The 14058-nt window shown below is 47.9% G+C and overlaps 1 protein-coding gene across 1 annotated transcript in view; it reads left to right on the top strand.

Moving 5' to 3' along the window:
* Positions 1-3184, top strand: part of LOC119094546 (thiosulfate sulfurtransferase/rhodanese-like domain-containing protein 3) — a 15312-nt gene extending 12128 nt beyond the window's left edge. The window contains exon 2 of the mRNA XM_037217606.1: positions 2694-3184. Within this exon, the coding sequence (XP_037073501.1) occupies positions 2694-3184 (491 nt within the window). The remainder of the gene's footprint in view (positions 1-2693) is intronic.
* The last annotated feature ends 10874 nt before the right edge of the window (positions 3185-14058 follow it).

Genomic DNA, 14058 nt, shown 5'->3' on the forward strand with positions numbered 1-14058 from the left:
TGCTTCCCCAAATGACGGAGGGCGTGATTGCCGAATAGTACACGTTTTCGGCTTCTACGTGTGGGGCCTGGATTCAAACCTCGGTTACGCCATGTCCCTGAGCGTTAATATGGCGTCTCCAGTCGTTGGCGCTCCATAACAGAGTGGGCTACGGTGGCCGTCGTTGCCTTGAAAAAATCATGTGTCATAAACTTGCACGCTTCGAGGCGCAACTAGAGATTTCACGGTCATCCCAGGGCTTGGCAGGGAAGCCACTCGAATGCCGATATCGGTGCGCTGCCATGATGAACTGGCCCCCTGATGAGATGCCCCATCGGAAAAATGCCGAGTTCAGCAAAATGTTGCACCTTGGCATTGCTGTGTTGGAGGGTTTTGCAGGATCCCTCTCTTTTTGCTTTGAATGTCCTTGGATTGCAGCTGGTATCGGATTGATTTGACTCCAATGATCAGTTCCGCACCCGCAACAGGGACGGCAGATTAAGCAAGCCGTTTTAGTGGCGGGGGGGGGGGGGGGGGTTGGACGTCTCCCCTCCCACAATTTAACATTGAGGCAATGGCAGATGTAAATATGCAAGGTGAAAATTACGTTTTCCCATCTCCGGAGAGGTTTCACTGCCGCTGTACCTTAAACATCACGAATCACTACACCGTGCCCCTGTACCAGAACACCATGAACCACTGGTTGTTTCGTTCCGAGCTGGGCTACCTGTGAGGCCCCTTTAGAAGTGACCTTGAACAGTATTAAGAGTAATTTACACGATGTGGATGGGTGCCAGACGCTGCTTTACGCGTTATCCACCAGGACTGTGTTTTACAACAAATATCTCGCATTTCAGCCTTCGGCGGCCCCCCGGTAAAAGAACAGCACCTGGTGTTTGGGCGTTGTTTGCACAGGTACGAATTTTGATCGGCTCTAGTGAGTGGTGGGACCGGGCGTCACGCCGGCTCTCATGAAACCGGCAGCTTAGGACAGGTGACAGCGCCGGCTCCGGTGGACCAGGGACCGTGCCGGCTGTGCTGGTGCCGGCCGCTGCACGAGCGGAAAGGCCAGTCACTGCGCAGCATTAGCTGACAGGTTTGAGGCTTAGGCTGGGCCTGAGGCAGGGCCACCATTCGGTTGGATTTTTGCTGCCAGAACACGTGCGGACCTAGAGTGGATGAGGACCTCGCGCTGCCGTGCGCAACATGTTATTCCAGCTGCGATACGAAACACACCACTTAAGTTGGTTGCCATAGCAAGGCACTTATGGTACATAGCACACCACTTTTCAATCCTTGCGATGCCGTCGTTGTCCGTTGTCACTTATTGCCTATTTGGCACCGACTAGTTTGTTTGTCGTCTGAGTCACAGCGTTGTCAGGCTTTACCCGTGTCCAACACATTTAGGCTGTCTGCCGTCTGAGCAGTCTGCTTTTGCAAATTACTGGGTACAGCTTTTGGTCGATATCACCAATTACAAGTTACAATCAACTGAGGACTTCTGTAGTCCGGAGTCCAACTGAGCACGTCGTGCTCGAATCCGTGCATCGCCCGAAACGGCCTCATTGAATGGCTACACAAGCGGATCCAACAACAAAGGCAGCGAACACTGTACGGTCAGTGGAATGCTTGCCATCACCACTCACAGCGATTTTGTAAAATGGCTGTCCCGTTCTTTCTTAAAATGACTGACGTTTTATGAAGTGCTTTCATAGCCGGAAACAATGCCGAATGTACAGGCGTCGTATGCTCCTATTGGCACCGTAAATATTCACGTGAAAGCACGCCCGGAAACCCGCGCATGTGGGTTTGCTTTTGTTGCGTTGCACCACGTCCTTGCTGAGCACACCCTGGGCGTAGCTGGCTCCGGTCTAGTTGTACGAGATATCTATAAAGGCTCGAAGCGATCACAACCGCCAGTCGTCTACAACTATGACAAAGCTTAGCTGGATCCATACAATACATCATACCATCACCCAAATACCTTGAGCCTCCTCTCTAAAAGACTGCAAGCGTGGCCAGATAAAATCCGGGAAGGAAAGCACATTTTGGGTGCGGCGGGATAGCCGTCTAAAAGCATGACGCAATCAGCAAAAGCATGACGTAGGCAAATGTACGTTGCACAGTCTGATGGTGTGCTCGCACGTCCGACGCTAGTAAAAACAACACATATAAACAGACTTTTCATGGAGTCATTTCCAGTCCCACAAATTAATCAGCAGCCCGCTTCAAACGGCAGTCGGCAGCACACTGAACCGTGGCATAGGATCATAACCCTAAGTATGCCTATGCAGATGCACCAGACAAGAGAATACAAAATAATGTGACAAGTGTACACGATGCAAAAAGTATAACGATTCGTTCAATCAGCTTTTCTGAGGCGGCATGACATGCCTGACCCCCATGACATGACCTACAAGCAAGTTGCCTTAAAAATGCTGCCCACGCACGTCTCTGTGTCTCGCGTCTGGCGGTATGCGGGGGAAAACTGGCGACTTTCTGGTGAAAATAGGCGCGAGGCCAGTGGGCTCGTCACGCGATGGGGCCAAGCAACCGTCATGGTCTGCAGTCGAGGTCAGAGACCGGACCGGGAGGGGAGCGCGTGTGGAGACCGGCTGCGAGACGACCAGCAAAAGGTCGGTTGCGCGGCGAGATCTAGCGCGTCCATTCCGTGGGGTGTCCGTGCACCGCGATGGGCTTGTGGCTGCTGGTAGTGGCCGCGCTCGTGGGCGGCCCGGCGGCGGGACGGGCGGCGCCCGCCGAGTGGCCCGGGCCCTATCCCGGCATCGCGTTCGAGGAGCTGCAGCCGCTGGTGCGTGCCAACGCCATCTTCCTGCTGGACGTGCGCAACCGGTCCGAACTGCTGGACCAGGGCCGCCCGCCGAACTCCCACAACTTGCCGCTGCACGAGCTGAACGAGGCCCTGACGCTGACGGCTGCCGCCTTCCGTGAGAAGTACGGCTTCGTGCTGCCGCCACCTGAGCAGGAGATGGTCCTGATGTGTTATTCCGGCCTTCGCGCCGAGGCTGCTGCTGCTAAGATGATTCCCGCCGGTTACGGCAACCTGCGTCTCTACTACGGCTCTTTCAAAGACTGGGCGCGCCGCGGCGCGCCCGTGTCTCGCGAAATTCCGGCGGAGACGTGCGGCGCGGCTTGCCGGTGGCAAGGACCTGGTGCTGGATATTCGCCCAGCGGCGATCCGTGATAAAGAGGGACACGTGACCGGCAGCCGCGCGCTGCCGGCAGAGGAGATCGCTGGTGCACTGCTCCTGCCACCTAGTGGCTTTGAGAAGAAGTTTGGGTTCCGTAAACCGCTGTACGATGATCAGCTCACCGTGCTCGGTGGTGGTAAGGATCGGGCTCTGGATTCCGTATCTGTTTTCAATGTGCGGGGTTACTGCGATCTTCGTTTGTATCTCGGTCCGATGGACAACTTGGGAGCTGAAACTGGAACGGTAGCCAAGTGATAGTCCACAACTCAACACCTGAAGCGGCGATGACCAGCATGGATGTGCAAGTGGATTCTTAAGTATTTTATCGGGGGTTAAACTAAAGTGTTGATTTGAGGACATGCAAGTCGCAGTTTTTGTCCTAGGTCTTACGGGATATGTTCATTTTATTTTCTTGCTTTTCGGTGCATCATGCGGTCTTACCAAAAATGTCTTGTATGATGTATTTGCGCCAGCTCTGAATGTATGAATACAGCAATGTTACACACAACAACCGTGTAAAATCATGCTATGCCCACATGAAGCTTCCATCGACTTAAGAATCTCTGCGTGTTCAGCTGGGTGTTTCGCAATTCAATACCATGACAAGGAATATTGATAGAGCAGAGGCAGAGCATAAAGAAGAAGGAGTGAGACGAATTGCATCCTCGTGGAAAGCTGACTCTCTTATTGTCGGTCATGCCGTCGTCGTCTGTTCGTTGTCATTCATGTCAAACGCCGCCTCATGAAACCATATTTAGGCGAACGTTCTAGCACTTCTTGACAACAAGGCACAGCAAGTCATTAATTTCGACAATGACACCCTTGGTAACCCTAGCCTGGCTAAAGCTCTACTCCCAAAAGCCAAAAAATATTCTTCCTTTTTCAACCTTCGATTCGTGTCGTTTAAGGCCGTACAACTGCCATCATATTTGCGAGATCAGAACATTTAAAAAGCCCACAAACACACCAAATGGCTTCAGGCAATCTACTTTCACTCCCAATCGCCGGTTAGTCAGAGCCTTCTCAACGCTGCAGCCTATGGCGCCACGCGAGAATCGAGGCTTTTTGTTCTTCACAACATGGCGCCGGCCGTGAACCTATCTCGTGGTCAATGCGCTCTCCAGTTTAAGGGGGTTCAGTAAATTTAAGATTGTCATGGATGCGCCATTAGACATGCATTTAACGAGAACTAAAATGAAAACCAGTCTTAGTGCTATATCATTATGCTTGCCGTGTGACATAGCCATGTGTCATTCGTGTAAAAAACAACAGCATTGAACTCTCAAAGAAGGATATCACCGGTTGGGTAACCCTATAACTAAGTGGTATATTTTGGGAATAACACCTGTCTACACCCGCAAAGCAGTCAGCAATACCCGTTAAAAGCCCTGCGGGCCTCTTAAGCCCAAGCTTTGCAGGCCGGCGGGCTGAGAAGTGGCGGCACTGCAGCTAGCCTTTCCTTCTCGTACGCATAATCGATGATTCACTTCCTGTGAGCGCATAAATCGCTACCTAGTTTTCCATGCAGACAGGCGTGTAACACCAAGATCTTCAAATATCGCCACATTACCGCTCTGATTTTTCTTGACAAATTGTCGACACGGAGGCTGGTCAGTCGTGCTGTATGCTCATTATGAGCATCCAATTATATGCAAATGGTTGGTGAAAAATGAGACGCCACTCGTGATGTAGCGGAAGAGAAATCACCGACCTAGAAAATTAAAGCATGAGAAGCGGTGTGAAATATTTACCTACCGTAATTTTCACCAGGTAAGCCAGCACTGACTCTTCGTATGCCACTCTAGTAGCGTAATTGTCAGTTTTTGTTGACTTAGAAACCGCTGGTGCCACCCAAAATCCACTGGTGTCATTTCTTCAACGTGCGAGTACATTTCCACCTAAATTGTTATGACAGGCCACGTGACTAACCTGACCTGGAGGGTCCGGATGTTGAAACATTTTCCATCCACCATGGTCTGTAGGTTTCGGCTTCATTGCTCTTTCACTTTAAAAGTTCATTTTCACACAGTAATGATAACCAGTGTCACGTTACGTTTGGACAGCCCCTCATTGGCGTGGCATGACCCTGATATCTGATCCCCGGTTAGCTGTTTATTTTCCCGCAAACTTTTGTTTCAATACACTTCCTCAATGCACCACACTCCTATCAATCAGCACCACATTCTTATCCATATATGGCTCTGTAATTCCAAAACGTCACCATTGGTCGCTGACCTAAAATAAAACTTCAGTTGAAGGTTGTGCTCAAGTGTGTTTAGACACCAACCATGGCTTCAACCGGTCACGAAAGAGGATTGCTGGTTGGCAACAACAAATCCTGCTCAAAGAAGAAACGAATTGCCTCGATAATGTACGTTCACACGTGTACACTTTTGGTTAGTGCAGGTCGTGTGCATGCAATGCTTATAACATAGCTTGTATGTAACATAGCTTTATATATAACATAGTTTTATATGTATAACATAGCTTTATATATAACATAGTTTTATATGTATAACATAGCTTTATATACAACACAGCTTGTAACATAAATTCGTGCAGAGATCAAGAGACATTATTTGAACAAAACCCGGTCAAAACAGAAGAGATGTAGCTGACCTGATATGGCCTTGACTCTACCTCAGAAAGTAAAAAATACCCAGTAATTCCGATTAAACGCCGTACAAACTATCGAATGACATTTCATTCGTATCTCTGACATTGTGGAATCGGGAGATATCAGGAAAATAGTTAGCTGTCGAGTCCATCAGAGCGACGATTGGCATGGAACACCGTTGCCACGTGCTTTAACTTTCTGACCTTTCCTAGTTCAACGATTCTTTAATTTTTGGGAGGGAATTTACCGTCAGATAACTGCACTCTCAGCTGCGTGCGTATGGACGGTTGCTTGTTTTTAAAGATTTTGTTCGAGCATTTTGACTGGACGAGTTCTCAGGATCACAGCCCACGCTAAGCAGCGCTTGTTGCGTGGGTCCTAACCCCACCATTCGGTCACGAAATCCCGGGTCAACAGGGAAATTTGGGGGCGAAATTGTCACGTGCCACACTGCTCGCCAAGGTCCGTCTTGTCCTGTCAACTGGGTCCTTTCGAGCGGGTCGCTGCACTGGCCACAGGTCATCCCAGTCTGGTGCAAATAGCCAGCACCAAAGGGATTCGAACCCATCTCGCCATCGGTCGTTGCACCAGGATGTAGGCGCTCTTACCATCTGGGATGTTGGAACCGACAGAGGCGTGACGGAGCTGCAGCCCAAATCATTCTGAATATACTTTTCATAACGGTGCTGGTTCTAAGGCACCGTTGTGCTATGTGCTATGTGAAGGGTCAACTGCTCTATAATATCACAAAAACTATCTAAGATAGTTTTTGCATAAACAGATCAGGCTTTCCAATAAAGAGTCGAGTGAACTGATTGCATCAATAGCTTTGCTCGCTGCACGTTTGTGTGAGCGCCCAAAGTTGCACTTATCTTCTTGAAGCTGTTTCGTCTCATTTGCCTGACCGCGCCCAGCCTCCCACGCCTGCCAGGGTCGTTTGTTTCCCATTATTTCACTCATATGTGGAATTTTGTAATATCGCAAAAATGTGCTCGCCATTTTAGGTTAATTCTTTACACGGGTGTCGATTTATATTCATTTAGGTGGACCACTGCTCCTCTCTCGCTCGATGTTCAATATAATGAGATGTAATGAGCACCTGCGATACGCAAACAACAAAACAGAGAATATCCATCTCGGTAATCTTTTTTCGGCAAAACACGCTCAGACTGAAATCCAGGGAAGTATGGACCGTACGCCCCTTTTAGAGCTCAAAGTCATCTACAGAGCACAGGACCACGCAGATAGAAAGCTATGTTCATCTGTCCTAGCTAGCTTAAAATCGCTTACATGTGTGATGCCTGGCGCGTGATGCGCGATGCATGCTTAATTGAAATCGTTTACATGCATCATTGATGCGTGATGTGTGATGCTTGTTTACTTGAGCTCGCTGGCACGTTTGAATGAAGCGTGCTGCGTGACGCCTGTTTACTTGAATTCGTTTGCATGTACACGTATTTTTCACGTACTCTAATTCTTAGTTAGATATGCACTGTATCGTAATACTGAATAGCACTTGCTCCCTGCTCAATCCCATGAATGTTGGTGTCCTGTATGTGGTTCGCTGTTTAAAAACAAAAACTGAAAAATCGAGCAGGATCATCGGCAGGCAATGTTTAATCCACTTCCGCTATTCGTTTCGATAGCAGAGGCATGCATAAAGGCATGTTGTCATAATATCAGCGCATCTATATCTCCATTCTCCTGGTGTTTACATCTCCATTCTCGGGTCTCCAAGACATAAGGCTTTTACTACTGTCTTATCTAGGAACAAGGAGAGTGAAAAATGCATTCAGCTGAGTGCATTGATTGAGCTAGGCAAACCTAAAAGGTTCACGTTTGTGCCGTGTTTTCTTGGCTATTTTCCTGTCTTTTCCTGCGCGATGCAAGTTTTTTGATTACACGATTGATATGTCTTGATAACTGGTCCAGAAACGTTTGAGTTATATTTTGCGTTACTTTCCCTACGATGCCTTATCGCAAATGTCATCAGAACTGAAAACAAACCGGACGAATATTGGCACCCAAAAACGTGACCAAGTTATTAGCCGTCTACGTTCGGAAGAACCCTTGAAACTTGCCAACTTTGTTTTGACGTGAAAAGTAGGTGGAGCAGCTACAAAACCTGACAATCGACTCTAGCCGACTAAAACAATAGCAGCAATCTTCCGACTAGAGCATTTCACGGATTATAATTTAGGATCCGGTTTAGTTCACTCGGGCTTGCCCGATGTAATACGCCCGCGAATCCGATTTTCTAAGGTTTCTCAGATTATGAAATGAATCCGTGCCAATCCGCTTCCACATTTAGACTTAGCAGGCCAAATAAAAGAAATATTGTTGATTGTCATTGTAAAATTGCGCACAAAGTTGCCAAAAAGCCCGTGGGTACTAAGATACTTAGCACAGCTCATTTCTTGTCAGGAATGAAATTCTGCACGGACATAAGGACAAACAAGGCCCATCATATCATTTAACATACCACAATAATCACAATTATTTTGTTAGATGGCGTGGCGTTTTAGACCAGCTGTGTAACTCCTCTCGTACGCCGTGAGTGCTTTCGGCACAAATATGGAATGCTCACGTGTTGACAAGGCGTCATGTTTAGAGTTCGATGCGTACTTGTTGCCCATCATCCAACATCTGTCATGACCGCTGGCGCTTTAACATTCCATGTACGCACTAGCCACTTGTCATGGGCTCGGTGGATCGCACAAGCTGCTCCAAATCTTATGAAATCTTCGTTTGAGATATGAATGAACGGCGTTCACTCGAGGCATGAATGAATGGGTGGCATGTTCACCCGCGTTAACTTCCTGGCTGTTGTAAGTTTGTTAGACCTTGTACATCATGACAGGGATCACAGGCATGCAAATGCATTATTGGTGTCCAAGTTGTGTTTAGTTCATGTAAGTGGGAATATAATGGTAAGGACACAAATTAACAAACACCTACCAGATACCAACGTTCTTTTGCTGAAAGCAAACAGTACCTAACTCCCTTTTGGCTAGAAAGTTACCATTGTTGGAGGGTTGTAGAGGACATCATGCCTAATCTGTGAGATGCATGTAATGGGAAGCGGAGTGGGTAAACAAATATTTGTAAAGATACAACAATCTGTTTTGACAGACACCTGGAAATGGATCAGCTGAAGCAGCATACTTAATTTGAAGTTGGTGTTTAGCTCATAAATTTGGCTGACTGACTAGGTCGACAAAAACCACAGTGTTGCCATGGAGTAAATCTCCCTAACTTTTTCAGACAGGAGCTTCCATTTCAAAACTCTGTGGAATGCTTTGTTTAAACAAAACATATTCCTGCCCTATGTTGCAGTCCTGAAATGCAGTGTCACCCTCAGGGGCTAAAGGCGATTGCTGACAGGGTCAGAGGAATTATAGCTACGTTAGGACAAGACAGGTTGCAACATCATTATACAATTCAAGTAGCATGGAGGGAGCTGGAGCTCTTGTTTTCCACGGTGTGCCACGTGTTCATATCAAAGTGCGACGTGATTTTTCAATCAGGAAATTATTTTTGTGGAATGTGTGGCTGGGTTTGTTCCATGTGGTCTGTTTGTGTGCTTATTAGAAATAAACCATGCTGTTTTTATAGGCTCAAATGTTCTTTCTGATTTTATGTCCTAGACTTGAACATTTAAGGGACTGTTTTGTGGTGACTTTCTAATTCAGTGATTTTCAATCTGTTCAATTCATGTGAGCCTGGCAAGTTTTGAAAGTCCGGCATGGTCCTAGTTTCATGTTTTGGTTGAAATTTTGTGATCCGGGTTCAACACGCGGCCTGAAGATTGATCCACAGTCTGTGGATTTATGTAATCCGTGCGGTGCTCCTCTTCCGACAATGACCAGCAAAACAACACTAGCCGTGTCAAAACATGCCTAACGCGAGCACTGTCCTTACGGCCTGCAACACTGCCTTACGACCACCAGCCTACCATTCGAGTTTTCCGGTGGCAGCCGTTAATTGTCGCTCACAGCAACTTACATTCTGTACTCCCGAAACCGTAGATGTCCATCAACGTCTGGGAGCCATAGAATACCGACCTACATCAATTACCGGAGCTTGATTTAAAAGACTGACACTGAATAAAATGGTAATAATGCCCAAGGACAGTATGTTCTGCCCAGACAGAACAAGGAAATGTGGTTAGAGTAGGTGTGGGAATGCCAGCCACATTACATTGAGAGAAAATTAGTCAAATTCGGAGAAAAATCTGTTTTTTCAGTGCATTTAGATTTTCTAGACTCACCTAGAAAATGTCAAGATTCTAGATTTTCCCTGTCCCCCCCCCCCCCCCCCCAACCGAATAATATTTTGCGAAACCACACCCCTGTGGTGTAGGCTTCACGACCGTAACAAGTGACGGATTCGCCACCAAATCACCCCACCGTCAGGGACAATCGTCGGGACTCTGGCCCATTTCCTAAGCAGGGACGAGACCTGGGCCCCTAATCTGCTTAATTCCTGAGACAAAGAGGACCCTTTGTCGGTCAGAGGCCCACGGTTTTTGGACACATGTTGTGACAAGGGATCTTTTTGAATGAGGAAGGGCCGCTGCGTTGATTAGGATCAAAGTCCCGGGTCAGGGGGTCCCTGGCGTCAGGTAAATCACCTATGTAAGCTTGATACCTCAAAGGGCTTTCGTATAGACGGGCAACCTCGCACAAGTGGCGCCAGCGTGGCAGCCAGCAGAAACCTTGCGCTGTAACGAAAAGACCCTTTAGCCTCTGACTGGGAAATATGATGTCACCCTAGTGTTTTCTCTACCTGGCCCTTTGCCCAAAAAAGGTAAGATTTCAAGTGTTTCATAGAGTGGATCAAAATGAGGTAAGAGACCAAAAAGTTGGCACAAACGGTTGCGTCCATCCCTGTCCCAAATCAAAATGTGAAATAGATTGCAAAAAATATGCCGTAATAATATCTAATATCTAATAATATCTAAGCCGTCGCGCTCGCAGTCTTAGGAGCAAGGTCACCGATGACCAGGGCTGCAGTTTCCATCAAACCGAACGGTATTGGCCGCCACGACTGACTCCGGGCGGCGGGCACCTGGCGCGCGAGGATAGCCGTCGTGAAATGATGCTTCCGAACGTTTTTCAAAATTAATTCCGGCCCGTCAAATACTGGACTGTAATGTTAAGTTCAACTGCATATTTTTGAGGATGCCTTCTGAACAACTAAGCAGCGACATGGTGTATCTCTGCCTTGCCTCTGCATGGGAGAGGGGTCCCAGGTAAGGTTTTCGCAACTGTTCCAACGAATGTTCACGTCGGTGTTCGTTTTATTTCATCATTTTATTAGCCACCTATGTTTTTAAAACATGAATGGCCAATAGCTTGGTCACAGGTTTTGGGTGTTAATGCTCGACTGGTGCATTTTCATTTTCGAATAAGACTTCGCGCGAAAAAGACCGAAATTACTGCGATCTGTATGACTTGAAACATACCTGAATAATTCAGAACACTCAGAAACAGCACACAATTTTGCGCAGGTGTCAAAAAACATGTTCGTCGTAAAATTAAAGCTTGCGTCATACAGAAACACAGCAGAACATAGTTCAGCAAACGCGGTACGAACGTGGACCTTTGAAAGTGTGGCTGGCTTCGTCAACTGCACTCAACTGAACTTGACAGAGCCGTGTTTATTTGCTTCATTCCTTTTACCTGTGAAGCAATTCGTAGAAACCTTATTGAACGTTGGTATAATCCCATTTATACTGCCCTGCTTGTACTCAGACTCCAAACGAATGGGGAGGGGAGCGGGACTCACCGATGAGGGCAAAACTGGACGCCGAGGGTGGCGGCTACGGCCGCCTAAAAATATATGAACCGACACCCATACGCATGGAAATGACATCCATCACCGACGCTGTCCTCACGCAGGGCGCAGTTCGATTCAGCAAGCGCGCATCGAAGCGCGGTAAGCGGGCAGGTACGAGCCGCGCTCGCGAACGGCACGCTTTAAGCAAAGACGGCCGTTTCGGTTCGGCAGTGACGTGGGTAGGGCGATGGAATGCCTCGGTGTGACGCAAGGAATGCAAGCCATATAACGCTGCGCGCAAGCTATAAAGCCCGAGCTGCTGTGTAGGCGCTCCGCCTGAAATAAGAACCTGGATTAAACTCGGCAATGAATCGTGTCAGCCAGCGGGGACGGCTCCTTCCCTGTTCACGCGCGCCGCCTTAGACCGCGACAGGCACCCGACTTTAGAGGCGAGGGGGCGCTCGAAAAGTAGCGGCAGACCGCTGCCCTCGGAAGTACTGATGCTTGCTGGATGATCGGCGTGAATATTACCGCTGCGTTTCATGGAATGTAACGTGGAAAGGCGTGGTAGATCCAAAACCCTGGCTAGTAAAAAGTATGAACGATAACGTTTTGTACAAATAAAGTTTGGAACTCTTAACAATAAACTTATATATGTATTCCTAATAAATTTAATGTTTACCGGTGCGTAATTAATTGCTGTGTTAACATTTAATCGCCTCATTGTTGAATTTTGGATCTGTGGTAATCATTTCCGCAAATAAAATCAATTAAAAATTGCATTCCGTTAACATGAAACAGAGGAAAACATCTGTAGTTCTAAACGGTGGCTCAAATCACTCTAGCAATCTCAAAATAGTGTTCAGACCTAGGGAAAGCTGTATAGACATTTCGTGTAAAGCCCAGAGGGTCGGGTGACTTCGATTGGCTGTGTTGGATGGACATCCAGATGTGCTCATCAGCTACCCCCAACATACGTAAACCCCGTCTCCGTCTGTAAACTGACAGAAACCAATATTTATGAGCTAGTGTCCGATATCAGGCGGGCTTGGCAGCAGGCAAGACACATGGCTACCCCTATAGGTTACCTGGTAGTCGCCACATTACCCCTGCGTCTGGAGGTACACAAGATTTGCGTTTACCATCCTATACATGGCGGCCTACAAGCCAAGAGCTGTCTTTGAACAAACAAACTCTAATTTCGGCTACGAAACAGGGTTGATCTGCCGAGCCATCACCGCTGTCCACATGTTCTATATCTCCTTTTCGCAGTACAGCATTCCTCTAAAGCTTAGGTTTTTCTCTCTGTGGCATCATATCTTATGTTGAACAAACTAAGCTGTGCAAACATCAGTCATTAGACTGTAGTAGAGGAGGCATTCTGTCACTGCATGCTTCTGGAAGGCCATGAACGGAAACATGCCTCGATACCAATATCACATTTTATCAACTACGTCCCGCAAATCAATCCTGGATTGATCCACAAATCCCTCGGCAACGAAGGGTGCTAAAAAGCTGTCACCAAATGTCAAATTACCGTTAATAAATTATGTGTAATTGTTTAGCCAACGTTGTTTTTTGAAAATTAGCGCATGGAGTACGGTCCATGCCCGGTCAGCAGCGAAGTGACAATATGGAAACCAGGGCGATGGTCTGAGGGAGAATCGAATGTGGAAAGCATCAGAAGCAATGTTTTCCGGTGCAGCGAGGTAATTTCGTGGTGCAGCAGGCACCTTTAGCCCACTTCTACCGGAAATGTAGATGTTTTTGGAAACCATGGTTACGCCACTCCACTGCGCTCCCCTAGCACGGCAGCCTAGTTTCCAGCGAAATGGTTTGGTGGTGAGACGAGAAAGTCCGGAGGCGGCTGATTGTCCTGTTTGACAACAGACGATGTGATTTTATCTCCCATTTTTGGTGTCCTGTTTGTATCTCACACCACCTGAGTCTGAGCCTGTCCACACTGTGCATAACGCCATTGCGATTACATTCAGAGCACTATTGGCATGCCCGTCCAATAAGACTGACCTAGAATTGGCGAAAGGCACCGTAGTGCTCTCCTGCCTCCATATAAACCCCACCACTCAGGCGTGAGTGGTTATCCTTCGAGGTAGTTTAGCCGGAGTTGTCGCGTGCTGCGTAGTACGTGGCTGAAGAACGGGCAGTCCGACCCTCTCCAACCGGGGCTCGCGGTTGATCCTCTTCAAGCCTTCTCCAGTATTGACGTGCATGAAGTGCGGTGCAGGTGAGGCTGGGGGGCAGGCTGCCGCGTTTGAAACACGCTCGGCAAAAGCAATCCGCTGACAGCGCGGCGGTGGCGTCGGTCTGCGATTCTGGACGGTGAGACGTCTCCAGGTGGTTTTCTTTCACTGGATGTTCTTCCCCCGTTCCCTTAACAAACGGCGGTCCGACGAAACCAACGGGACGGGGCTCGCGGAAAAGAATTATTGATTGCATTGTAGAGAAGGT

This window comes from Pollicipes pollicipes, unplaced genomic scaffold, assembly GCF_011947565.3.
Source record: "Pollicipes pollicipes isolate AB1234 unplaced genomic scaffold, Ppol_2.1 Scaffold_4002;HRSCAF=4701_pilon_pilon_pilon, whole genome shotgun sequence".
NCBI lineage: Eukaryota > Metazoa > Arthropoda > Thecostraca > Pollicipedomorpha > Pollicipedidae > Pollicipes > Pollicipes pollicipes.